General features: G+C 43.4%; 2 protein-coding genes across 5 annotated transcripts in view; both read left to right on the top strand.

Annotated features, from left to right (window-relative positions):
* The window catches only part of tmem248 (transmembrane protein 248), a 46,701-nt gene extending 42,579 nt beyond the window's left edge, over window positions 1-4,122 (top strand). For both annotated transcript variants that reach the window (XM_060912788.1, XM_060912787.1), the window contains exon 7: window positions 956-4,122. In XM_060912788.1, the coding sequence (XP_060768771.1) occupies window positions 956-976 (21 nt within the window). In that variant the 3' untranslated portion in view covers window positions 977-4,122. The remainder of the gene's footprint in view (window positions 1-955) is intronic.
* Window positions 4,123-8,242: 4,120 nt separating this feature from the next.
* The window catches only part of doc2b (double C2-like domains, beta), a 449,891-nt gene continuing 432,328 nt past the window's right edge, over window positions 8,243-25,805 (top strand). For 2 of the 3 annotated variants that reach the window (XM_060912437.1, XM_060912435.1), the window contains exons 1-5: window positions 8,243-8,330; window positions 12,822-13,011; window positions 18,677-18,767; window positions 23,417-23,560; window positions 25,483-25,612. In XM_060912437.1, coding sequence (XP_060768420.1) covers window positions 18,691-18,767; window positions 23,417-23,560; window positions 25,483-25,612 — 351 coding nt within the window. In that variant the 5' untranslated portion in view covers window positions 8,243-8,330; window positions 12,822-13,011; window positions 18,677-18,690. Of the gene's footprint in view, window positions 8,331-12,821; window positions 13,012-14,848; window positions 14,935-18,676; window positions 18,768-23,416; window positions 23,561-25,482; window positions 25,613-25,805 lie in introns of those variants that run through there. The other variant, XM_060912436.1, reaches the window with a different exon arrangement.

The following is a 25,805-nucleotide window of genomic DNA, read 5'->3' as shown; positions in this document are numbered from 1 at the left end:
TCAGAATTCTAGTCTGGCTAACGCGACTTCAAAGCTCTCCGAGCATTTGGTCTGGCCAAGATATTAAGCCAAACCGTTTCCCAGAGCCCGTGGTTGACCCGCCTCCCTGAAATGCCTCAGTTTGCTACTGGTCGAAGCCAGAAAAGGCTGTGACGAAGCTTAAACCAATCACATCACTCTCTTTCCTCTGACGTATGTGACGCGACGGGGCTAACTGGTAGATTAAACTCTTACCGAAGCCGGTCGGGAGCAAGGCGAAAACGTCCTTCCTTTCAATAAATACCTCCAGGGCTGCTCTTTGCTCCGTTTTCAATGAGAACTTCCCGTTGAATGCTTTCAATACAGCATCTACCGCTGTGTCAAAGGCTTGCCACTGCTCCATGTTCGTAATGTGAATGAAGCGCTTCCGGCATAGATTCTGTAAACAATCTATGGCTTCCGGTCGCAGTTCTACTACGTCAGTGCCTTGAACACGCCTCTACCCAGGGCCGTTGGAGATGCTCAAAGTTGATTGGTTCCCGATTTTTCGGGAGCTTGGAAATGCTGTAGATAGCCTGCCTGGCCAGACTAAGCTCGGAACAGGCCCTCGTGTTGCGTCATGCTTAGGATGGGCGGGCCCAGGCTATCAGAATTCTTTCCAAAACGTGATTTCATATCGAGAATGGTCTAACCGCTGCTGCGCACGGGAACGAAATTGATACCTGGATTGTTGTGTGTGACAGCACACGCCTTTTCGGGATCTTCCAGATGAGTCTCGGCGGATTCCGTGAAAATCAGCTGATTTTATTGATTTTTCCATCAATTTATGGCCTTTTGGATCAGCTGTGGTTCGAAAACACATGGTCAATCAACATCATGATTATTACTTTGTACGGGGGGGGGAGTGCAGTTTAAGGACATTAATTGTAGCATATGGACTTTTTAGAATTTTACATGTTCACCCTGTGTTTTTCAGGTGGCCTTGTCGGAGGGATAAGAACGATCGTGGGTGAATACATGGCCTGAACTCGTTCAGCGTCAGACTGAAGAATCTGGAACAAACCTTACTTAAAATGGAGGACGGGGAAGTGGGAAAAAACTCGTCACCTCTTGAACCCAGGAGGAAGGTGACGACAAACTATGATGTGAATCTCTGCAATGTTGGGTCACTCCAACCAAAGACTTTCAAGTGCCTGTATCTACTGTGTAAATGCTTGTAGGACCCTTATATTCAGTACGGAAGCACTTTGCCTAAACCCCGCCCCCACCTTTCCCTAACGTGCCACAAAATATGTGAAGAAAAGATACAGAACTTGTGTATCATCATTCAGACATCACATTTGATCTTTCTTTTTTTTTCTTCTTCTTCTTCTTCCCAGCACTTTTTTTTTGTCACTTTCACACTATCCCATTCTCTTGTCCCTAACATCTATGATAATTGTCCACTGAAGATCGTGACTTTTTTTTGTTTTTCTTTTTTGAAGCTTGTATAGTGGCACAATCAGATTTCGAATGGTCTGGAAAGCCAGCAAACTGCTCGGCGATGATTGATTGATTTGATTTATAAATCAACATTTTATTATTGTACATTTAAAGTGTGTATGCGTGCTAGATGCCAGTAGGTGCAAAAGTCATTAAATAAAAGAGGGGGAAAAAAGCATCCAAGACCTGAAAAAGAGAAGACTTTTTTTTTTTTTTCTTCTTTCGGATTTGGTTGGATGATGCGCTGCTCGTTACTGAAACGGAAAGAGCAGTCGTCGTTCTTGGGTTCACCGATTAGGACTGGTTCATCCCCTTTCACGTTTTCACATTGGTTCACATGCAGGTTGACTGAATGTACAGCATCCATGAAAATCACAAATCCAGTTAGTCTTAAAATGTGATGTAAAAAATGACTTAGTTTGATCATATGTAATCTATTACCTCAAACATTATTGCTTCCTTTTTTTTTTTTGGACATGAACTAGCTTGGGGGGGTCTTCTTCTTCTTCTTCTCTTATTATTATTATTATAAATGCATTACTCATTCATTCCTGTTGTCCATTTTTGCATTACATATACTTTTTTTTTTTAATCTGCTGCCTCATTCCACACACACAATGTGTTATCATTCTGTAAGACATCATCTCTGTTTGTTCGTATTCGACAGTGCAATGATGACGTCGTCATCATCTGTTTAGAGAGAGGAAGTTTCACAAGTGTGATGGTTTCAGGTTCTCTTCACCTGTTCTCGCAGTAGATTGCCTTAATGTCTGTCAATTTTCCTTTTGTGTCAGGACTGAGGCTGAACTTTTGCTTTTGCAGATGGTTTTTGACTTTCGGAAGCTCTAGTGCGGTGGCCTGTAAGTGTAAAACACGCTTAAAAACAGAAAAATGCAACAGCAAAGCCAATAACGTCAACAAATCAAACATATCCTCGCTACAGATTGGCTTGTCTACTGATACTTTTATTTGTTTTTAATTTGATCAAGCACTTGTGTGGGTGGTTTTTTTTTGGGGGGGTATGTGCATTAACGAGTATGCTCAAAACTTGCCTAAAGGAAGCAGCTGTTTTTCCGAAGACTGAATTATTCTTCAGTATAATAACATGAGTAACTTAAGACGTAATAATATAAGACTACCTGGATAACAGTTTGAAAAAAATGCAATCCTTTTTAAAAATTTTCTTTCCTTAATGGAAACCGGTATACGCGGTGTCCAATCAGGAACAAGCAGTTGTTGAGTTCATGTTGACGGTTGTGTGTGTGTGTTTTTTTTTTTTTTTTTTTTTTTTTGTGCACTTATTTTTGCATCAATAACAAAACCACCCATGCTGTCAAACCACTAACGTGCCTTTGCACCAATCATCCGTGTAAATAGCATGCTCACTTCAAACCAACACCAGAATTGAACTGTCGCTAAATTGTTTTAATGTGTTTTCATCTTTCACCATAATTTAGTGTTGGGTTAGGGTCCCCCCCCCCTCCCCGAAAACCAAACACCAGTTCACTAGTTTAGTTAAGATTCATTACACTATACAGTGGATGTTTTAAGAAAAGCAATACTTTATATTCAATTTTTTTTTAAATGTTATCTAAATACTTTTTTTTTTTTTTTTTTTTTTTTTGATGACAGTTTTATGGAAACCGGAGTTTTTCCTTTGAATTATGTTTAATGCTAATCCAAAAAAAAAAAAAGTAGGATGGATTACAACCCCAATTCCATAAATTTGGGGCACTGTAAAATGTAAATAAAAAGCAGAATATGACTATTTGCAAATCATGAAAACCCTATACTTAATTGAAAATAGCACAAAGAAGAAAACATATCAAATGTTGAAACCTGAGAAATTTTGTGTTTTGAAAAACATGTATACGTTTATTTTTTAATTTGACGTCGGCAACCCGTTTCAGAAAAGTTAGGACAGGGGCATGTTTACCACGGTGTTGCATCACCTCTACTTTTAACAACACTGTAAATGTTGGGGAACTAAGGAGACCGATCGCTGTAGTTTTGAAAGAGATATGTTGTCCCATTCTTGCCTGATATAGAATTTCAGTTGCTAAACAGTTCAGGGTCTCCTTTGTCGTATTTTGTGCTTCATAACACACCAAATGTTTTAAATGGGAGACAGGTGTGGACGGCAGACAGGCCAGTTTAGCACCCGGACTCTTTTTACTATAGAGCCATGCCGTTTTCCCGGAAAAAGATTTTGTCTAGATGGCAGCATATTGCTCTGAAACGTGTGTATATCATTCAGTTCTACACAGTGTCCCAAATTTATGGAATTGGGGTTGTAGAAAAGCCAAAAAAAAAAGTGGAGGATAAAATTCTAAAGATTTTGTTGGATATCTTGTTGTAGCAATGGAAAGGTGTAGTGAATTTTCTGAATACTGCCTGTGGGGTTTTTTTTTTTTTTTTTTGATCATATTGATCTGTTCCCTTGTTTTTCTTTGAGTGAAAATGTATTCGTTACACAATTCTCTAGTTTCAGTTCTATCTTGATGCTCGTCACAAGCGTGTGATGCCGTTGCAATCCTTTCAGGTGTCTTAATGCATGATTGTAAATGTCCTACCTGCTGACCAGTCCCTGAGAAGACAATCCCATTGTTTCTGTGCTGTTTGTAAATGACTGTAGGCGCACGCTTCGCTGAATAAAATCAACCAGACAAACGAGTGCCGTCACGTGTCATGATTATGGTTCGATTTATATAATATAAAAATGCAAAGCATGTCAGAAGTCGTTTTTATTTTCTTTTTCAATGATGGAAAGAAAGTGAATTTTCTGTTATCCAAGATCAAAGCCAGTCATAATGAAATGTCCATTAGAGGAATGACTAGAGCTAGAAGAGCACTAGGTTTGCCTTGAAGCTGAGGTTTTTATGGCTGTAGGGGTTCATTGGAGAACAGCACATGCACTTCGTAGCCATTGGAGTGGAGCTAATTTCATTTCGGTCAGTAATGAAATCAGTGGTTGGTTGTCTGTCTACCTGAAGAAGAGCTTTTAGAGAATTTTATGCCTTGGGAGATTGAATGTGTGTGTATATACACAGGCCTTCCTTAAACTGTTCCCATAAAGTTGGAAGTGCATATTGTCTCTGTATGCCTTAGCATTACCCTTCACTGGAACTAAACCTGTTCCAGCATGACAATGCCCCTGTGCACAAAGTGAGCTCCATGAAGACTTAGCTTGCCAAGATTGGACTGGAAGAACTCGAGTCTACTATACAGAGCCCTGACCTCGACCATACTGAACACCTGTGGGATGAACAGGAACACCAGGCCTTCTCACCCAAAACGAGTGCCTGACATAATTTCCCCCAGCCATGCTCCTAAATCTCGTGGAAAGCCTTCCCAGAAGACTGGAGGATGATTATAACATCAAAGGTGGACCAAATCTGGAACAGGATGTTCAGGAAGCATCTAGAACTCTTATGGTCAGGTGTTCACAAACTTTTGGCCATATAGTGTAGTTTGGTATCAGTCTGTATGCAAGTAAGAGGTGTCTGAAGAGGGAACTGATGATAATATAGTTTCAAATTGAGTTGTATGTAGGTGTCTCACAGCTTCAAGGTCCCCGGAGTTCAGATGTGCCACAAGTTCTCCGGTTCCTTCCCAGTCGTGACTGCAGGTGGACGGGATTCTAAACTGCTGTAGGTATGAATGTGTGTGTGTGTGGCCCTACAATGGACTAGAGTCCCATTTAGGGTTTCTTCCCATCTATTGCCCAGTGTTTCTGGGATAGGCTCTGCCCCCATGACCAGGATAAAAGATAGATATTAATAAACCGTGAGTCAAGGAGCTACTATTACAGTGTTCTAAAATATATAAATCGTTATAACATTCATTATTCCGCAACTGTTCAGACCAGATCTTTGCCCTGAGGAAAATCATTGAACAGTGCATTGAATGGAACTCCCCATTGCTCATAAACTTCCAGAAAGCCTTTGATAGTGTTCGTAGGGAAAGCCTGTGGAAAGTCCTAAGGGCGTATGGTATTCCACACAAAATAGTTACCATTATAGGAATGTTCTACGAACACTCTGAATGCAGTGTTCTCACAGAGAATAGTTTAACTAAACCGTTTTGTGTTAGGTTTGGTGTTAGACAGGGATGCATTCTCTCCCCAGTTCTGTTCCTAATCACTATCGACTGGGTAATGCGTGAAACTACATCAGATAGACTCCTACTACGTACCTTGAGGACCTTGACTTTGCCGATGACTTGGCTGTTCTTGCATCCATCCGTACCCTACTCCAGGAAAAGACTGATCGCTTAAGTGAACGAGGTAAACAAACTGGTTTGTACATCAACAAGAAGAAGAGACAAGTTATGTACATTAACACACCAACAGACCCCCCCCCCATCAGCATAGATGGAGAGGCCCTGGAGGGTGTAGGAGTCAAAGACTGCCATGAGGAAGATCGATGCATTCAACAACAATGGTCTCCGCAAAATATGCAATACCTTCTGGCCAAACAAGATCTCAAATAAGGAACGACATAGCAAAACTGGATGTAGGCTGAAATTACTATTACCATGTACTAAGAATGATGGATGACAGAATACCCAAAGTCGCTCTAAACTGGAGACCAGATGGGAAAAGGAAAAGAAAACCTAAAACCACGTGGAGGAGAACAGTGTCAGACAACCTGGCATCCATGGGGCTCTCCTGGCAATCAGCACAGACTATGGTGCAGGATAGACCCAGATGGAAAGAAAAAGTCATGGCCTTATCAAGTCAAGTTTATTTGTATGGTGCTTTTAACAATAAACATTGTCGCAAAGCAGCTTTACAGAATTTGAACGACTTAAAATATGAGCTAATTTTATCCCTAATCTATCCCCAATGAGCAAGCCTGTGGCGACGGTGGCGAGGAAAAACTCCCTCAGACGACATGAGGAAGAAACCTCGAGAGGAACCAGACTCAAAAGGGAACCCATCCTCATTTGGGCAACAACAGACAACATGACTAACATTAACAGTCCTAACATAAAGTCAGCTTCGTTGATACTATAAACCCCCCACTGACGGAAACCTGAGCGCAAAACCGTTCACGACAACCGCGGTCCCAAAGTCAGCAAGTCAACTACAGTCCCCAGCCACAAAAGCACCACTGCAAGAGTCCAGAGCGTCCTCCAGACACGACCCCTAACTGTCCACATGGGGCTGCCCTCCACAGGAGCGATGTGATGAGACTCCAACCAGACACGGCACCAGGATGGATCAGGCAGGTCCGAGGAACAGAAGAGGTCAGCATCTCGATCCCAGGATCGACGTGTAACTCAGAGGGACAGATTTGGGGGGGAGGGGAGAAAACATACGTTGTTAGGTATGCCCAATGTCACCTGAATAAGTAGGTACAGTAAACATGTTGCAGAGTACAAGCAGGGACTCCGGCAACTAACTATGACGGCATAACTAAAAGGGGAGAGCCAGAAGGTAACACAGGCATGAGGGAGCCCCGGGACATAAAGCAGCCAGCCACTACACCGTCAACAAACTCGAGTGAGCAAGCGAGTGGGGACTGACAGCATCCATACATCCCAGTTTACCAAAACACTCAATGTCTGACGACCCTCCAGATCTCCTCCTATACCTCATGAACACCATTAACAAAAGGCTTGACTAAACAGATATGTTTTCAGCCTAGACTTAAACGCTGAGACTGTGTCTGATTCCCGAACACTACTTGGAAGGCTGTTCCATAACTATACGAGGTACCAGCAGATAGCGTGCACCTTTTGATTTACGTAGGCGTGGCAGGTCATATCAGAAGAAGAAACCTTTATTTATCACATGCACAGTGAAATTCATCCATTTAACCCATCTGAAGCAGTGAACACGTGCTCAGAGCAGCCATACTACAGCGCCTGGGGAGCAGTTAGGGGTTGGGTACCTTGCTCAAGGGCACTTCAGCCCAAGGCCGCCCCACGTTAACCTAACTGCATGTCTTTGGATTGTGGAGGAAACACACACACACACAGCTGCTGGGTTCGAACCTTCTTGCTAACCGCTACACCACCGTACCACCCAGACTATAGTGCAGGATGGACTCAGATGGAAAGAAAAAGTCATGGCCTTATGTCTCACTAGGGACGAAGTAAGTATAACATTCATTAAGTTCACACATCGGGGCGGCACGGTGGTGTAGTGGTTAGCGCTGTCGCCTCACAGCAAGAAGGTCCGGGTTCGAGCCCCGTGGCCGGCGAGGGCCTTTCTGTGCAGAGTTTGGTGACTCTAAATTGACCGTAGGTGTGAATGTGAGTGTGAATGGTTGTCTGTGTCTATGTGTCAGCCCTGCGATGACCTGGCGACTTGTCCAGGGTGTACCCCGCCTTTCGCCCGTAGTCAGCTGGGATAGGCTCCAGCTTGCCTGCGACCCTGTAGAACAGGATAAAGCAGCTACAGATAATGAGATGAGATGAGAAATTCACACATCATTCAATGCTTTGCCCAGAAGGTTTTCTGGCGCGCATGCGCATTAAGGACGAGTGTTCCGGTTCCTCTTTTTTGACACATCATTTGACTCATCAATAAGAGTCGACTCTTTCGGCTCAGTACCCTTTTTTTTTTTTTTTCTAGACCGAACAAAGTTGATGATGATATGACCAGCGATTGTTTTTCACTACTTACTCGCCGGTAAAATAATTTCACAAAATACGATATTCTTCAGTTCGAAGTACGTTCACCTGAAAAAGAGTCGATTCAAAGAACCGACTCGTTCTCGAACGGGACACACTCGCTTCATGAGGGAGAATCAAATGAGGCGAATCTCTCGAGTGAACTGGAGACGATTTTGACAAGAAGAAAGAAAGAAATGTTTGAAAACATTTTAAGAGAAACACTGTCGGGGTGAAAACATTAGCAGGTGACCGGTTTAACTTTTTAACACGATTATATTTTGAATATTTTTGAGAATTAGTGTCGCGCGTCCTAAGTAAATAGTGGCATTATTATTATTATTGTTGTTGTTGTTGTTTATCTTGACTGCTCAGCCAGTTGTCGCTTGCACTAGTGTATATTGTGACTTAACCTCAGCAGCCTATTTTTAGACAGAGTAAATTATTTAAAAAACAGACGAAATGTTTCCATTATGAGGAAAATCTCCTGCGACTGTAAAAGCGTGCTGTCTGAACTGAGGCTGTTTTAGCTGCTGAAACTTGACAACACGTACCGAGAGTCCTCAAAGTTGTTTTTATTATAAACACACAAACTAGAACACCTCACAGGTCATTATGGATAAACGTGTCACACCTTGCAGTGAGAGATGTGATGGTTTCACCGCAGGAGCTGATGCCATCCTGAGTGTCCTGATTCTTGAAACATGAAATACTAGAATAAATATTGATAAAGTTATTAACAAGGTGTACAAACCTACAAGTTTCTAAATGCAGCCTGTCTATATAATGACACAACATATCATGATGATAAAACTTGCTAACACTGAAATTCGAATGTCACCTCACAGCAAGAAGGTCCGGGTTCGAGCCCCGGGGCCGGCGAGGGCCTTTCTGTGCAGAGTTTGCATGTTCTCCCCGTGGGTTTCCTCCGGGTGCTCCGGTTTCCCCCACAGTCCAAAGACATGCAGGTTAGGTTAACTGGTGACTCTAAATTGAGCGTAGGTGTGAATGTGAGTGTGAATGGTTGTCTGTGTCTATGTGTCAGCCCTGTGATGACCTGGCGACTTGTCCAGGGTGTACCCCGCCTTTCGCCCGTAGTCAGCTGGGATAGGCTCCAGCTTGCCTGCGACCCTGTAGAACAGGATAAAGCAGCTAGAGATAATGAGATGAGATGAGATAATCCAGCTTCACAAGTTTTGTTTTTTTTCTTTTTTACTACTTTGCGGCTTCTTGCTAAATTTCTGGAGGCTTCTTACATTCATTCTTTGTAGTCAAAATCCAGTTAAAATCATTTCTCCTCTTAAAGCCATACACGATGCGTTTTGCCTCAGGGAAGCCTTGCACGATGCGTTTTGCCTCAGGGAAGCCTTGCACGATGCGTTTTGCCTCAGGGAAGCCTTGCACGATGCGTTTTGCCTCAGGGAAGCCTTGCACGATGCGTTTTGCCTCAGGGAAGCCTTGCACGATGCGTTTTGCCTCAGGGAAGCCTTGCACGATGCGTTTTGCCTCAGGGAAGCCTTGCACGATGCGTTTTGCCTCAGGGAAGCCTTGCACGATGCGTTTTGCCTCAGGGAAGCCAGACACGATGCGTTTTGCCTCAGGGAAGCCGGACACGATGCGTTTTGCCTCAGGGAAGCCGGACACGATGCGTTTTGCCTCAGGGAAGCCGGACACGATGCGTTTTACCTCAGGAAGCCGTGCACGATGCGTTTTACCTCAGGAAGCCGTGCACGATGCGTTTTGCCTCAGGGAAGCCTTGCACGATGCGTTTTGCCTCAGGGAAGCCTTGCACGATGCGTTTTGCCTCAGGGAAGCCTTGCACGATGCGTTTTGCCTCAGGGAAGCCTTGCACGATGCGTTTTACCTCAGGGAAGCCTTGCACGATGCGTTTTGCCTCAGGGAAGCCAGACACGATGCGTTTTGCCTCAGGGAAGCCGGACACGATGCGTTTTGCCTCAGGGAAGCCGGACACGATGCGTTTTGCCTCAGGGAAGCCGGACACGATGCGTTTTACCTCAGGAAGCCGTGCACGATGCGTTTTACCTCAGGAAGCCGTGCACGATGCGTTTTGCCTCAGGGAAGCCTTGCACGATGCGTTTTGCCTCAGGGAAGCCTTGCACGATGCGTTTTGCCTCAGGGAAGCCTTGCACGATGCGTTTTGCCTCAGGGAAGCCTTGCACGATGCGTTTTGCCTCAGGGAAGCCTTGCACGATGCGTTTTACCTCAGGGAAGCCTTGCACGATGCGTTTTGCCTCAGGGAAGCCAGACACGATGCGTTTTGCCTCAGGGAAGCCGGACACGATGCGTTTTGCCTCAGGGAAGCCGGACACGATGCGTTTTACCTCAGGAAGCCGTGCACGATGCGTTTTACCTCAGGAAGCCGTGCACGATGCGTTTTGCCTCAGGGAAGCCAGACACGATGCGTTTTGCCTCAGGGAAGCCGGACACGATGCGTTTTGCCTCAGGGAAGCCGTGCACGATGCGTTTTGCCTCAGGGAAGCCTTGCACGATGCGTTTTGCCTCAGGGAAGCCTTGCACGATGCGTTTTACCTCAGGGAAGCCTTGCACGATGCGTTTTGCCTCAGGGAAGCCAGACACGATGCGTTTTGCCTCAGGGAAGCCGGACACGATGCGTTTTGCCTCAGGGAAGCCGGACACGATGCGTTTTGCCTCAGGGAAGCCGGACACGATGCGTTTTGCCTCAGGGAAGCCGGACACGATGCGTTTTGCCTCAGGGAAGCCGGGCACGATGCGTTTTACCTCAGGAAGCCGTGCACGATGCGTTTTACCTCAGGAAGCCGTGCACGATGCGTTTTGCCTCAAGGAAGCCGTGCACGATGCGTTTTGCCTCAGGGAAGCCGGACACGATGCGTTTTGCCTCAGGGAAGCCGGACACGATGCGTTTTGCCTCAGGGAAGCCGGACACGATGCGTTTTGCCTCAGGGAAGCCGGACACGATGCGTTTTGCCTCAGGGAAGCCGGACACGATGCGTTTTGCCTCAGGGAAGCCGGACACGATGCGTTTTGCCTCAGGGAAGCCTTGCACGATGCGTTTTGCCTCAGGGAAGCCTTGCACGATGCCTTTTGCCTCAGGGAAGCCTTGCACGATGCCTTTTGCCTCGGGGAAGCCTTGCACGATGCCTTTTGCCTCGGGGAAGCCTTGCACGATGCCTTTTGCCTCGGGGAAGCCTTGCACGATGCCTTTTGCCTCGGGGAAGCCTTGCACGATGCCTTTTGCCTCGGGGAAGCCGTACACGATGCGTTTTGCCTCGGGGAAGCCGTACACGATGCGTTTTGCCTCGGGGAAGGCGTACACGATGCGTTTTGCCTCGGGGAAGGCGTACACGATGCGTTTTGCCTCGGGAAAGCCTTGCACGATGCGTTTTGCCTCGGGGAAGCCTTGCACGATGCGTTTTGCCTCGGGGAAGCCGTGCACGATGCGCTTTGCCTCGGGGAAGCCGTGCACGATGCGCTTTGCCTCGGGGAAGCCGTGCACGATGCGCTTTGCCTCGGGGAAGCCGTGCACGATGCGCTTTGCCTCGGGGAAGCCGTGCACGATGCGCTTTGCCTCGGGGAAGCCGTGCACGATGCGCTTTGCCTCGGGGAAGCCGTGCACGATGCGCTTTGCCTCGGGGAAGCCGTGCACGATGCGCTTTGCCTCGGGGAAGCCGTGCACGATGCGCTTTGCCTCGGGAAGCCGACATTTCTGAAATCTATTGTCTAATGTAGGTAAAATTCAGTCTTTAAAACACTTCATATCATAATAAACATGATCAACACAGACTATGGATTTGAAATGGTGCTTTGCTTGAGATGTTATGATTACCTCAGAACCCTCTTTTGAAGGTTTCTGAATGTATTTTAAATTCAAGCTTATTAGTAAAGGAATAAAACGTGAAGGAACGTGCAGTTGTTAGAAAACAATTTGGTGATGAAGTCACATGAAGCTGTTAACACTGTGGAGTCGATTATTTTCCAATAACAGGTCATGCCAAAATATTTTATTCCTCTTATACGGCACGTCCAAGCGACAAGTTCATTCCTGGTAGCACATGATATATGATATGATATATAACAGCCTCATTTTTCTCCCTCTCAAAGTTAACATCCCCAAGAAACCAGAAAGCAGAAAGTCCTTCTTCCGGAGGAATCTCCCATGGTGGAAAATGTGCTGACAGTGGAGACTCCTTCCATAAATATTAAATAAACTTCTCACATTATCAAGCTTCGTAATACTGTCCATAGCAATGACTATATTAGATTATTTGTAGAGTCTACTATACAAGTCACTGGGTAGTTTGGTACTATAGAAATGATAACGTATTAGAACGAGTGCATTAATATAAACCGGTCATTTGGAGTACAGTGAGAACTAAGGTCAGAGTTAAGTATATGTCGGTGTGTTAGTGATGAATACTGTTGTATTTGTGATCTGTGATAACGTCAGAGCTCATATTCCTAGCATCAGATTTGCCTTTGGGCTGAAATCACGTGTATTCAGTTCAGCTACGTTTAAGGTAGTGACAGCTCATCGGGTCACTGCAATCTCAGTAGACGGACGACGGAGTCACTATTCATGGGTCGGTACACATGAAGTTGATGACGTTTCTCTTCTCTCCTAGGAAACCTGCTGAGTATCTGGGAGGGAACATAGCAGGAGGAGGGGGCACTGGTGTAACATGACCTCTTTTTTTTTTTTTTTTTCTTTTTCTTTCTTTATTTCTTTCACTTATTTGCAGAGTTGAAGATAACGTTGCGTGTCCATTGGCAGAGGCTGGCCGTGCTCGCTGGAAGAGTTTTTAATGCTCTGGATGGAGAAAGGTCTGCGGGATCAGAGCCTTTTTGTGTCCCACCTGCTGCCTTATCGTGTCTCCCCAGCTTTGATCTCTGTGTGTGTTCCTGAAAGGAACAGAGCGTCTTGCTTGACAGGTAAGGAATTTTTAAAAAAAAATTGAGACTGTTAATCTTTAAGAAGAGCTTAGAGTATGAATAACGTACTGGGTTTCCAGGCTTGCCTTGCTTTTTCCTGTTCAGCTTCACCTACTGTTAACATTTAATGATTTGTTTGCGTCACCTACAAGACCTCGGAGCAGCCAAAACTAACTGCTGTCTTCCAGAGAGTAAACCTTCTAATAGTTTGTGTTAATGGCCATACCGTACGTTGACGCTAATCAGTGTTCATATTGTATTTTGATCCTTCCGTGACAAAGATTAAATTGTTTAACGTGTTATTAAATGTCTTCTTATGCCAAAAGATCCAGTCATGAGTCACTAGGATTCTCACAATATTATCCAACTCGATGCTTCAAAACATTACACCAATATCAACATGAGGTTAAAAGTCGCTGTGTATCCAGATGTGTGAAGTTTTTATTTTATTTTATTTTTGATGGTTTAACTTTATGAATTGTCCACATCAATAGACATAATCAATAAAATTATCTGTATGTTGGATAGCCGCTTTCTTTGGAAGAAATCAAATCACTTCTTCTCTTTTGTATGGAATCAATTTTGTGCCAAAATGTTCATACAATACTTTTGAAATATCAAACAAAAACGACAAATCAAAATTCAAAAAAAAAAAAATTTAAAAAGTCAATTTTTTTAGACTGGCAAACAAATTATTCGTGTAATCGTGCAAAATATCAGTCTATTAGTTTTCAGAAACCTTTTATTTTTGTTCCGCGTCTTTCTCAGTTTTGTTTGGCGTAATTTATTTTGGTTGCGATTCCAGCTTTCTCGTTTGCGCTCCCTGACTTTTTTGCTTGCAGTTTTGGCACAAACTTCACGTGTGGGTGGGCTGTCCAGGAACGCATTCCCATTGGCTAACTTGTGTTTGACTGACAGCTACGCTCAGCCATTCGCTACTCGGATTCTGGCGGACTGTTTGACGAGTGACCGATCCATTGACGGTAAACAAGGATCGAGTGGACTTCAGTGGCGACTATGATATTGAATTAATTCAACAAAGTGTAAGTGCGGGACAAATGTGTTGCAGTAGTACACAAGTCCACTCGATCCTTGTTTACCGTCAATGGATCGGTCACTCGTCAAACAGTCCGCCAGAATCCGAGTAGCGAATGGCTGAGCGTAGCTGTCAGTCAAACACAAGTTAGCCAATGGGAATGCGTTCCTGGACAGCCCACCCACACGTGAAGTTTGTGCCAAAACTGCAAGCAAAAAGTCAGGGAGCGCAAACGAGAAAGCTGGAATCGCAACCAAAATGAATTACGTCAAACAAAACTGAGAAAGACGCGGAACAAAAATAAAAGGTTTCTGAAGAGTAATAGACTGATATTTTGCACGATTACACGAATAATTTGTTTAAAAAAAATTGACTTTGAATTTTGATTTATCGTTTTTGTTTGATATTTCAAAAGTATTGTATGAACATTTTGGCACAAAATTGATTCCATACTTTTGTAGCACTAAGTTCGATGATGACGTTAGTCCGATGATTCAAGCCCAACCAAAACAATGCAGCTTTCTCTCAACTTTCAATATGGATCGACTCGTGGCTACTCCAGACCCCCTGAACAAATGAGATCACAGCGCCCAGACTTAAAGGCCAGGTCAATAGTAATCCGTTTAAACCAGGTCTGTGTAGGGAAGTGTATCTTTAGGGGCTACTTGGCTGTAGTGTATTTAATCACAGCAGCCAGAGGAGGAACAGGATGTTTTAAAAGGATTGTTCTAATATCATGTGACCGAGCTTAGCCCCAGAGCTAGGCTGAACTCCGATCAGGTTTGGGATGTGGATGAGGAAATCTCATCATAGATCAGAAGCAGGGTTCGGTGTAGGATTTGTTTGCTTTTTCCTGGTACAGTTTGGCACCGCTGTCCCTCTGTGAGGTAAGCACGTTTCCTCTTGTTTTCTCGTGTCACCGTTTGTCTTTGTTTGCCCACAGCCTCGAAGTGGATTTTGTTGGCGTGTGGAAGGTGCATGATGATTGTCCCAGGCTACTGGTTCATGTTCTAGGGATTTTCATTTCATCTCGTTTTAAATTCCTCGCTCGGCTAGACCACTCAACCTGAAATCCAGCCCGTGTACAAGGATCAAGGAGTTTTGTGGAAGTTTCTAAGCTCTTGTTGGCTGTGCAGGTTTTTGTTTTGTTTGTTTTGTCCCCCCCAGCACTTGTATCTTACAGTCAGCTGTGCTTGCTGGCTAATCTGTCGAGCTGTACAAAGGGCATTAGGTCGCATGGAAATGTAAACAGCTTCAGTTGCTTGGTTGTAAATGAGGTGTGTGTGTGTGAGAGAAAGTGTGTGTGTGTGGGTGGGTGGCAAGTGTTTTTGTTTTTTTTTAAATTAATTTTAATATTACAATCAAGCTATTAATCCAAGAAATACATACCTACATTAATACTGTAGCTATGCTTCATGTTCATCCTTTGATATAAGCTTTTTTATTATACTTCTGCAGTAGAGTTTACCTTTTTTTTTTTTTTAGATCGTCTTTTATTCCAGTCTGCGTTTTAGTGGAGGGTTAGTTGTTTAGTACCTGACCGAGGGAACTGCAGCACCAGGAACAGCTGTTAAGACTAAGCCATGGGGCACATCGAAATGCAAACAGGTCCTCCCTGAGTTTTGACTCCAACATGCCTTCAGGGCTGGCAATTTTGTTAAACATCTTCCAGTCTTGTTTGTGATAAGGTCATGTGGTGTGTCTGAACCGATGCGTGTGCGCTAAACAGCTGTGCAGCTTTTGTTCGATGTGGAAAATGTGCAGTGGCAGTATGACGGCTAATTAGTGCCCTGAAGCACTAAGAACATCATTGCCTTCTGGACTGACTGACTGACTGACTGACTGACTGACATGAAATACAAATGCATTAGGTGCTGTACACTAGCTTCACACTTGTCTCAAAGGTTTTATGGCTCCTTTTTAGGCCTGTAGGCAGCAACTGGATCAATTCAGTCGAATGCAGCATAAGAAATCAAATACAGTATAAGAGCCATTCCACCGAATCGGTGCTATTTCCTTCCCTAGAAAATTATATGTATAAATGCACATAAAAATGTACTTTAAAATACATTTCCTTATTGTCCTGCACATTGATCTGATTTCAAATTTAAGATATATAATTGTAAGGATTAATAAAAACTACCTAAAACACTGAGAAATAGCATGTGTAACCTGTCCCCGCACTCTATACTTACAGTGGGGCAAAAAAGTATTTAGTCAGTCACCAATTGTGCAAGTTCTCCCACTTAAAAAGATGAGAGGCCTGTAATTTTCATCATAGGTACACTTCAACTATGAGAGACAGAATGAGAAAAAAAATCCAGAAAATCACATTGTCTGATTTTTAAAGAATTTATTTGCAAATTATGGTGGAAAATAAGTATTTGGTCAATAACAAAAAAGTTCATCTCAATACTTTATTTCCCCTTTGTTGGCAATGACGGAGGTCAAACGTTTTCTGTAAGTCTTCACAAGGTTTTCACACACTGTTGCTGGTATTTTGGCCCATTCCTCCATGCAGATCTCCTCTAGAGCAGTGATGTTTTGGGGCTGTCGCTGGGCAACACGGACTTTCAACTCCCTCCAAAGATTTTCTATGGGGTTGAGATCTGGAGACTGGCTAGGCCACTCCAGGACCTTGAAATGCTTCTTACGAAGCCGCTCCTTCGTTGCCCGGGCGGTGTGTTTAGGATCATTGTCATGCTGAAAGACCCAGCCACGTTTCATCTTCGATGCCCTTGCTGATGGAAGGTGGTTTTCACTCAAAATCTCACGATACATGGCCCCATTCATTCTTTCCTTTACACGGATCAGTCGTCCTGGTCCCTTTGCAGAAAAACAGCCCCAAAGCATGATGTTTCCACCCCCATGCTTCACAGTAGGTATGGTGTTCTTTGGATGCAGCTCAGCATTCTTTCTCCTCCAAACACAAGTTGAGTTTTTACCAAAAAGTTCTATTTTGGTTTCATCTGACCATATGACATTCTCCCAATCCTCTTCTGGATCATCCAAATGCTCTCTAGCAAACTTCAAACGGGCCTGGACATGTACTGGCTTAAGCAGGGGGACACGTCTGGCACTGCAGGATTTGAGTCCCTGGCGGCGTAGTGTGTTACTGATGGTAGCCTTTGTTACTTTGGTCCCAGCTCTCTGCAGGTCATTCACTAGGTCCCCCCGTGTGGTTCTAGGATTTTTGCTCACCGTTCTTGTGATCATTTTGACCCCACGGGGTGAGATCTTGCGTGGAGCCCCAGATCGAGGGAGATTATCAGTGATCTTGTATGGCTTCCATTTTCTAATAATTGCTCCCACAGTTGATTTCTTCACACCAAGCTGCTTGCCTATTGCAGATTCAGTCTTCCCAGCCTGGTGCAGGTCTACAATTTTGTTTCTGGTGTCCTTTGACAGCTCTTTGGTCTTGGCCATAGTGGAGTTTGGAGTGTGACTGAGGTTGTGGACAGGTGTCTTTTATACTGATAATGAGTTCAAACAGGTGCCATTAATACAGGTAACGAGTGGAGGACAGAGGAGCCTCTTAAAGAAGTTGTTACAGGTCTGTGAGAGCCAGAAATCTTGCTTGTTTGTAGGTGACCAAATACTTATTTTACCGAGGAATTTACCAATTAATTCATTAAAAATCCTACAATGTGATTTCCTGGATTCTTTCCCCCCATTCTGTCTCTCATAGTTGAAGTGTACCTATGATGAAAATTACAGGCCTCTCTCATCTTTTTAAGTGGGAGAACTTGCACAATTGATGGCTGACTAAATACTTTTTTGCCCCACTGTAACTATGAAATTATGATTTAAAATCCTTCAGAAACAGTATTTCTTTTGCACTGTTGTGTGACTCCATATCCTATCCATGGTTTAAATATATTTTTTTCATAAGAAATCCACAATATCTTAGTTAAAATACACATTTTAGTCGTGTCCCTGGGTTTTCACTCAGTCCTGTTACCCAAACATATTCCCCCATCTGACAAATTTGGAACATTCCATAAATCGCATGCTCAACAGGAAGTTACATCAGTTGTGTCTTCTGAAGGCCATGGGAAGACCAAAAGTTAGTTCTCTCATTTACTTTTCTGTATATTTGATGATTTTTTTAAACTTTGACTGATAAGGTCAATGTCAACATACTGTCTTGTTACTTAAATTATTTCTTAGATGATATTTGTTTATTTTAAAAATACAGATTTTTGGTAAATCACTAGAATGTGCTAAGTGTGGTCATGCTATTAGCGATGACGCCATGTGGCTTAATTCCATGTATTAGCTAATCCTAGGCTAAAAACTCAGTCCTGTTACTTTCAGAGTTTTGGCAACAGGACTGAAAAAATGCAGCCATCTTTGACTTCCAAACTTTGTAAAAAAATAAATAACCTAGCCTGAGGTTGACCAAGACACACTTTGAATAGTTAAATATGTGTGTTATTATAATCAGTGTTGAAAAGATATATAACAAATTAAGTTTAATTTGGGAGTGGTACAACAAGCAAATGGCACCCATTCGGTGGAATGTCCTATAAGGACTTGGAGGCTTGAATCTGTCTCATTGACAAAATAAGGTTAAATAAGGCTTAACAGTTTAAAATGTTCATGTGTGCATATTGTTTTCTGTTACAGTGTCTACTTGAGTTATGACCGACATGATGTTTGGTAGCGGGAGCCACCAGTGGGTTTGCCCCAATGACCGACAACTTGCTTTGAGAGCCAAGTAAGGAATTAAAGCCATTATTCTTGACACTGAAAGGTTCTTTACTCCAGTCATAGGGAGTTTAAGACATCCAGGAAATATGATCAAGCTTCTCAGTTCAGTATTACAAAGCCAGACTGAGTGTATTGGGAACCAGGAAGTCTTAAAAGAACAAGTGCCAGACAAAACAAACCTCACCCAGCAGCACTTATTTTAAACCTATATGCTGATGCTGGTAATATTTCTCAATCGTCAGCTGTCAGGTTATAGTCCTATGAAAATCCATGACCTTGAGTTTGACGTTTCAGTCATTCAAGGTCAAAGGTCTCATCTCATTATCTCTAGCCGCTTTATCCTTCTACAGGGTCGCAGGCAAGCTGGAGCCTATCCCAGCTGACTACGGGCGAAAGGCGGGGTACACCCTGGACAAGTCGCCAGGTCATCACAGGGCTGACACATAGACACAGACAACCATTCACACTCACATTCACACCTACGGTCAATTTAGAGTCACCAGTTAACCTAACCTGCATGTCTTTGGACTGTGGGGGAAACCGGAGCACCCGGAGGAAACCCACGCGGACACGGGGAGAAAATGCAAACTCCACACAGAAAGGCCCTCGCCGGCCCCGGGGCTCGAACCCAGGACCTTCTTGCTGTGAGGCGACAGCGCTAACCACTACACCACCGTGCCACCCAGGTCAAAGGTCATGATGCCAAATGAAAGGCCATATGGGAGTTTCTATGAGTTGATAACGGCAAATATCTGTCTACCATCAACCATTTTCAAGTTACAGCCCTCTGAAAATCTGTGACCTTGAATTTGACCTTTCACAGTTATTCAAGGTCAAAGGTCATGGTGCCAAATGAAAGCCCATATGGTAATTCCTATAAGTTGATAATGGTAAACATCTGTCTACCATCAAGCATTCAAGTTACAGCCCTCTGAAAATCCATAACCTTGAGTTTGACCTTTCAGGGTCACTCAAGGTCAAAGATCATGGTGCCAAATGAAAGGCCATATGGGAGTTCCTATAAGTTGATAACGGCAAACATCTGTCTACCATCAACGGTTTTCAAGTTACAGCCCTCTGAAAATCCGTGACCTTGAGTTTAACGTTTCAGTCATTCAAGGTCAAAGGTCATGGTGCCAAATGAAAGGCCATATGGGAGTTCCTATAAATTGATAACGGCAAACATCTGTCTACCATCAACGGTTTTCAAGTTACAGCCCTCTGAAAATCCATAATCTTGAGTTTGACCTTTCAGGGTCACTCAAGGTCAAAGATCATGGTGCCAAATGAAAGGCCATATGGGAGTGCCTATAAATTGATGGTAAAAATCTGTCTACCATCAACCGTTTTCAACTTGCAGCCCTCTGAAAATCTGTGACCTTGAGTTTGACCTTTCAGAGTCATTCAAGGTCAAAGGTCGTGGTGCCAAATGAAAGGCCATATAGGAGTTCATATATGCTCATAATAGTAAACATCTGTCTATCGGCAACCATTTTTGAGTTAGAATGGAAAATGTTATTTTGACCGAAAGTTTGACCTTCACCTTGACCTGATTACCCCCAAAATGTAATCAGACAATCTACGGACCATTGCCCACCTACCCTGAAAATTTGAAGTCCATCAGTGCAACCGTCTAGACGCTAGATTGTTAAAAGACAGACGCACAAACAAACAAACCGCACCGATTACAATACCTCACCTCGCTTACTCCGTCACGGCCGAGGTAAAAATCCACCCTGAATGACGTCCATACCACAATTTACAAATAATGTGATATTAATCTGATATTTCATCATGAAATCAGTCCAAGATTTATTTTATGATCACGTTCAGAGTTGACAACTTTCTTTCATGGACATGTTGGTGTCTTGGTTCTATAAGGTTCCTACAGTGCGTACTGATGGGCTGCCATTGCGTTCGACTAAAGCTAAATGGCCCCTCAGCTTGGAATTCCTACTTGGAAAGTGTCCCTTAGGCCTGTGTTCAGCATATGAAATTGCCCACATCAGTCACGTTAGTTGGTTAAGTCTCGAACTGACCAAAGAAACGTATCATCACTGATGTTCGCTGGTTAGTTTGATGCTAACAAGGCGCACACTTTGATGGACGCATCCATGTTTTTCCCAACACACCAAGCTTGAAAATTACGTCAATCCGAGTCCAGACTTCCCACTTCGGAGTTAAATCTAATGTACCAAAGCAAAGCTGTGACAATCAAAGGTAAAATTTCTGAAACTAAACACCACTTAATTGATATCGAATCAGTAGCCTTGGCGAACCACGAGGTGAATTTCGTTTACCTTTTTGTTTCCTGATTATCTTCCGATACTACGAAGGTCTGTCTTCTTTTGTTTCTGGTTCTGATTGGTTCCGAAGTTTATCAAGAAGTAGAATGGGTAATCGAACTTGATCAGGATAAGTGCTGATTGGTTACGAAGTTTTGCTATTGTTACACTCGTTCTTGTGTACCTTCGATAATGCGAGAGCAGCTGTTCGTATCGCGAGATCACGATTCCATGGATTAAAGTTTTCCGTCATGTGACGGATTTCCGTCAACTGAACTCTCCCAAGGCCAGATGTGAGGTCGGTGCTGATCCGAGGAGAATTAAAATGACGGGTGGTTGGGTAGAGATTGGGTTATAACACTGATGTGTTGCAACACCATCAGTGTTATATCAGCAGGCTTTATTTAACTTTTTTGTTTTTGAGCCATGCTTTGTGTCGTTCATTTCCTGTTTGATCATGTTTAAACGTTCGCTGTCTACGGTGTGGCATTAAAAAAACATGCGCTGTCAAAATTGGCAAAATGCATTCCCATGTGCTTGGCGTGCTTGTGTCTGACCATTTCTGTTTTGTATTAAATTAAATCTTGCCAAAATGACTTAGTTCAAACCTGGACATATAGAAATGGAGCATGTTAAAAAAAAATTAGACCCAAATTTATAGCTAACAAATCCCCAACAATTATTATTTTCGTTAGGCCAGTGTGTAAGGTATGTTAGAACCGTGCCTTATAGCCTACGTTATATCACAATTTAAAGGACGTTTGAGGAGTTGGAGGCTGCGAGCGCAATGACGTTCCGACATGCGCTAAACTTTCTTCCCTGAAAATCATACACCAGCGTTCAATGCCCCGAACAGTCAAAATGTCTAGAAGACTACGGTTAAATAATAATCATAGCCTACTAATTTAAATTACGTCAAAACATCTGTTTCTGGCCTATGAAATGATGGAGGAAAATGAGAACGAACGCAAAGTAGATAGCAGCCAACTTCACGCGATCTTTTAGGGAACTTAACACTCGTGTTGGCCACAATATTTCTCTTAATAAAATCTTGAATTGTTTTTGAAGTCGTATTCAACACAAAGTAAGGTCAAACCCCAATTTTAATGTAAGCGAAGATCCAAACTTTTTTCTGTATTGACGTCGAGCACAGAGGAGCATGTCGTTCTGCTTTCGGTTTCGGCAGCATGGATGCGCTTTACATGAAAGAAGGCACTGATGTGTCTGCCATCGATAAAGGTGTAAAACAAGTGGAGGTGGGCTTGGCTGTATGAAATAGGTGAAAACAGAAAGCCATTTAGTTCATGGTGCAAAAAACTAAACATTCCAGGCGCTTGCATTTGTGTGGTTTGCCACAAAAAAATAATATACGGAAGCAATGGAAAGAGAGTGCAATAAATTGAATATATTAATCCATTAATTAATTGATAATAAAGTTATCAGTTCTAAGTTAACCATTCTCAGAATTTCATTGAAATCCACCCATAACACCTCCCCTGTAAATTTTCAGTCAAATCATTTTTTTTTTGCTTTAATCCATGTGATTTGCCGTTCTGGTGATTGTAATGTGTATGCGCAGTGCGCTATTGCTGCACTCATTCTTACCGATGACAGTGGCTTCGCCTCTATGAGGCAGTAGCCACAAAATTCATGCAAACACTGGATAGTTAAAGATTGTCCAGGTTTAGTAAATTTATACCCGGAGTAGCCTCGGATTCCTGTTCTCGGCTGACAGGACTAGAGCACGATGTGGTCTTCTGTTTATTGTAATCCCTCTCAAGCTTTGATGTGTTGTGCATTCTTTTCTGCTCACCACGGTTGTAAAGAGTGGTTATTTGAGTTACCATAGCCTTCCTGTTAGCTCGAATCAGTCTGGCCATTCTCCTCAGGCCTCCAAGCAGATTCTCACCAGGATGAAAATTGAATAATGAATGAAATTTGGGGGCGGCACGGTGGTGTAGTGGTTAGCGCTGTCGCCTCACAGCAAGAAGGTCCGGGTTCGAGCCCCGTGGCCGGCGAGGGCCTTTCTGTGCGGAGTTTGCATGTTCTCCCCGTGTCCGCGTGGGTTTCCTCCGGGTGCTCCGGTTTCCCCCACAGTCCAAAGACATGCAGGTTAGGTTAACTGGTGACTCTAAATTGACCGTAGGTGTGAATGTGAGTGTGAATGGTTGTCTGTGTCTATGTGTCGGCCCTGTGATGACCTGGCGACTTGTCCAGGGTGTACCCCGCCTTTCGCCCGTAGTCAGCTGGGATTGGCTCCAGCTTGCCTGCGACCCTGTAGAACAGGATAAAGCGGCTAGAGATAATGAGATGAGATTAGATGAAATTTGGATAATGGTGATTTTTTTTTTTTTTCTGTATATTTTGATAGACTGCACACCGGCTGGTCGGTGCACACGTTCCAGACAGAAAAGCAGAGAAAAACCCAGGTGCTGAACAAGAGGGAGCTGGACATCATCCTGAGTGTCATCCACAGAGCCGAACAACTCGACCTCATCGAGCAGCACAGAGTCGGGTAGAAATCTTCAGTCTTTCTCTACGAATGCTCTTTTCTCACACTTCTCTCTCTGTGCTTCTGTAGCTGCAGTGAGTTGATGTGGACCATCTTTGTATTTATACGAAATGGAGTCCTGCTGATAAAGGTTATGACCTTTAACTAGCGTAGGCAGAGTGTTATAATGGATCCTGGCATTTTAATGGTGGCATATGATGCCCGCATTTGTCTCATCAGCTTCTTTTGTGTCTCTTTCTTCTGTGTATGGGTGTACATAGAGTGGTGCTTGAAAGTTTGTGAACCCTTTAGAATTTGCTATAATTTATTTCTGCATAAATATGACCTAAAATAAGATCAGATTTTCACACAAGTCTTAAAAGTAGATAAAAAAGAACCCAGTTAAACAAATGAGACAAAAATATTATACTTGGTCATTTATTTATTGAGGAAAATGATCCAATATTACACATCTGTGAGTGGCAAAAGTATGTGAACCTTTGCTTTCAGTATCTGGTGTGACCCCCTTGTGCAGCAATAACTGCAACTAAACGTTTGCGGTAACTGTTGATCAGTCCTGCACACCGGCTTGGAGGAATTTTAGCCCGTTCCTCCATACAGAACAGCTTCAACTCTGGGATGTTGGTGGGTTTCCTCACATGAACTGCTCGCTTCAGGTCCTTCCACAACATTTCGATTGGATTAAGGTCAGGACTTTGACTTGGCCATTCCAAAATATTAACTTTATTCTTCTTTAACCATTCTTTGGTAAAATGACTTGTGTGCTTAGGGTCGTTGTCTTGCTGCATGACCCACCTTCTCTTGAGATTCAGTTCATGGACAGATGTCCTGACATTTTCCTTTAGAATTCGCTGGTATAATTCAGAATTCATTGTTCCATCAATGATGGCAAGCCGTCCTGGTCCAGATGCAGCAAAACAGGCCCAAACCATGATACTACCACCACCATGTTTCACAGATGGGAGATAAGGTTTTTATGCTGGAATGCAGTGATTTCCTTTCTCCAAACATAATGCTTCTCATTGAAACCAAAAAGTTCTATTTTGGTCTCATCTGTCCACAAAACATTTTTCCAATAGCCTTCTGGCTTGTCCACGTGATCTTTAGCAAACTGCAGATGAGCAGCAATGTTCTTTTTGGAGAGGACTGGCTTTCTCCTTGCAACCCTCCCATGCACACTGTTGTTGTTCAGTGTTCTCCTGATGGTGGACTCATGAATATTAACATTAGCCAATGTGAGAGAGGCCTTCAGTTGCTTAGAAGTTACCCTGGGGTCCTTTGTGACCTTGCCGACTATTACACGCCTTGCTCTTGGAATGATCTTTGTTGGTCGACCACTCCTGGGGAGGGTAACAACGGTCTTGAATTTCCTCCATTTGTACACAATCTGTCTGACTGTGGATTGGTGGAGTCCAAACTTTTTCGAGATGGTTTTGTAACCTTTTCCAGCCTGATGAGCATCAGCAACGCTTTTTCTGAGGTCCTCAGAAATCTCCTTTGTTCGTGCCATGATGCACTTCCACAAACGTGTGTTGTGAAGATCAGACTTTGATAGATCCCTGTTCTTTAAATAAAACAGGGTGCCCACTCACACCTGATTGTCATCCCATTGATTGAAAACACCTGACTCTAATTTCACCTTCAAATTAACTGCTAATCCCAGAGGTTCACATACTTTTGCCACTCACAGATATGTAATACTGGATCATTTTCCTCAATAAATAAATGACCAAGTATAATATTTTTGTCTCATTTGTTTAACTGGGTTCTCTTTATCTACTTTTAGGACTTGTGTGAAAATCTGATGTTGTTTTAGGTCATATTTATGCAGAAATCTAGAACATTCTAAACGGTTCACAAACTTTCAAGCGCCACTGTATATGGATGGTTCTGCATACGAAAGTGACATGACTTGTGTTTTGCAGGCGTCTAATGGAGCGTTTGGAGAACATGAGGAGGTCAGCAGTGGGGAATGGCCTGTCTCAGTGCCTGCTTTGTGGAGAGGCTCTGGGGCTACTGGGAACTCCTTCAGTCCTCTGCTTTGATTGCTGCAAGGTACAACACCACTGTCTCCAACTCTGAGATTGTTTATTATCAGAATTCACAATATTTTCACATGTTCCTGGTGTTTTGAGATAAGGGCAGAATGTATAGTTTGGGGAACAGGAATGTGCTCATTGTTTGTTTGGAGTAAGAGAGTTAGCTGGCTGATTTCATTATTTTGTTTTCCACCGAATACCTTAAGTAG

Source organism: Neoarius graeffei, chromosome 28 (genome assembly GCF_027579695.1).
Source record: "Neoarius graeffei isolate fNeoGra1 chromosome 28, fNeoGra1.pri, whole genome shotgun sequence".
Lineage (NCBI taxonomy): Eukaryota > Metazoa > Chordata > Actinopteri > Siluriformes > Ariidae > Neoarius > Neoarius graeffei.
This window is presented reverse-complemented; position numbering and strand designations above follow the sequence as displayed.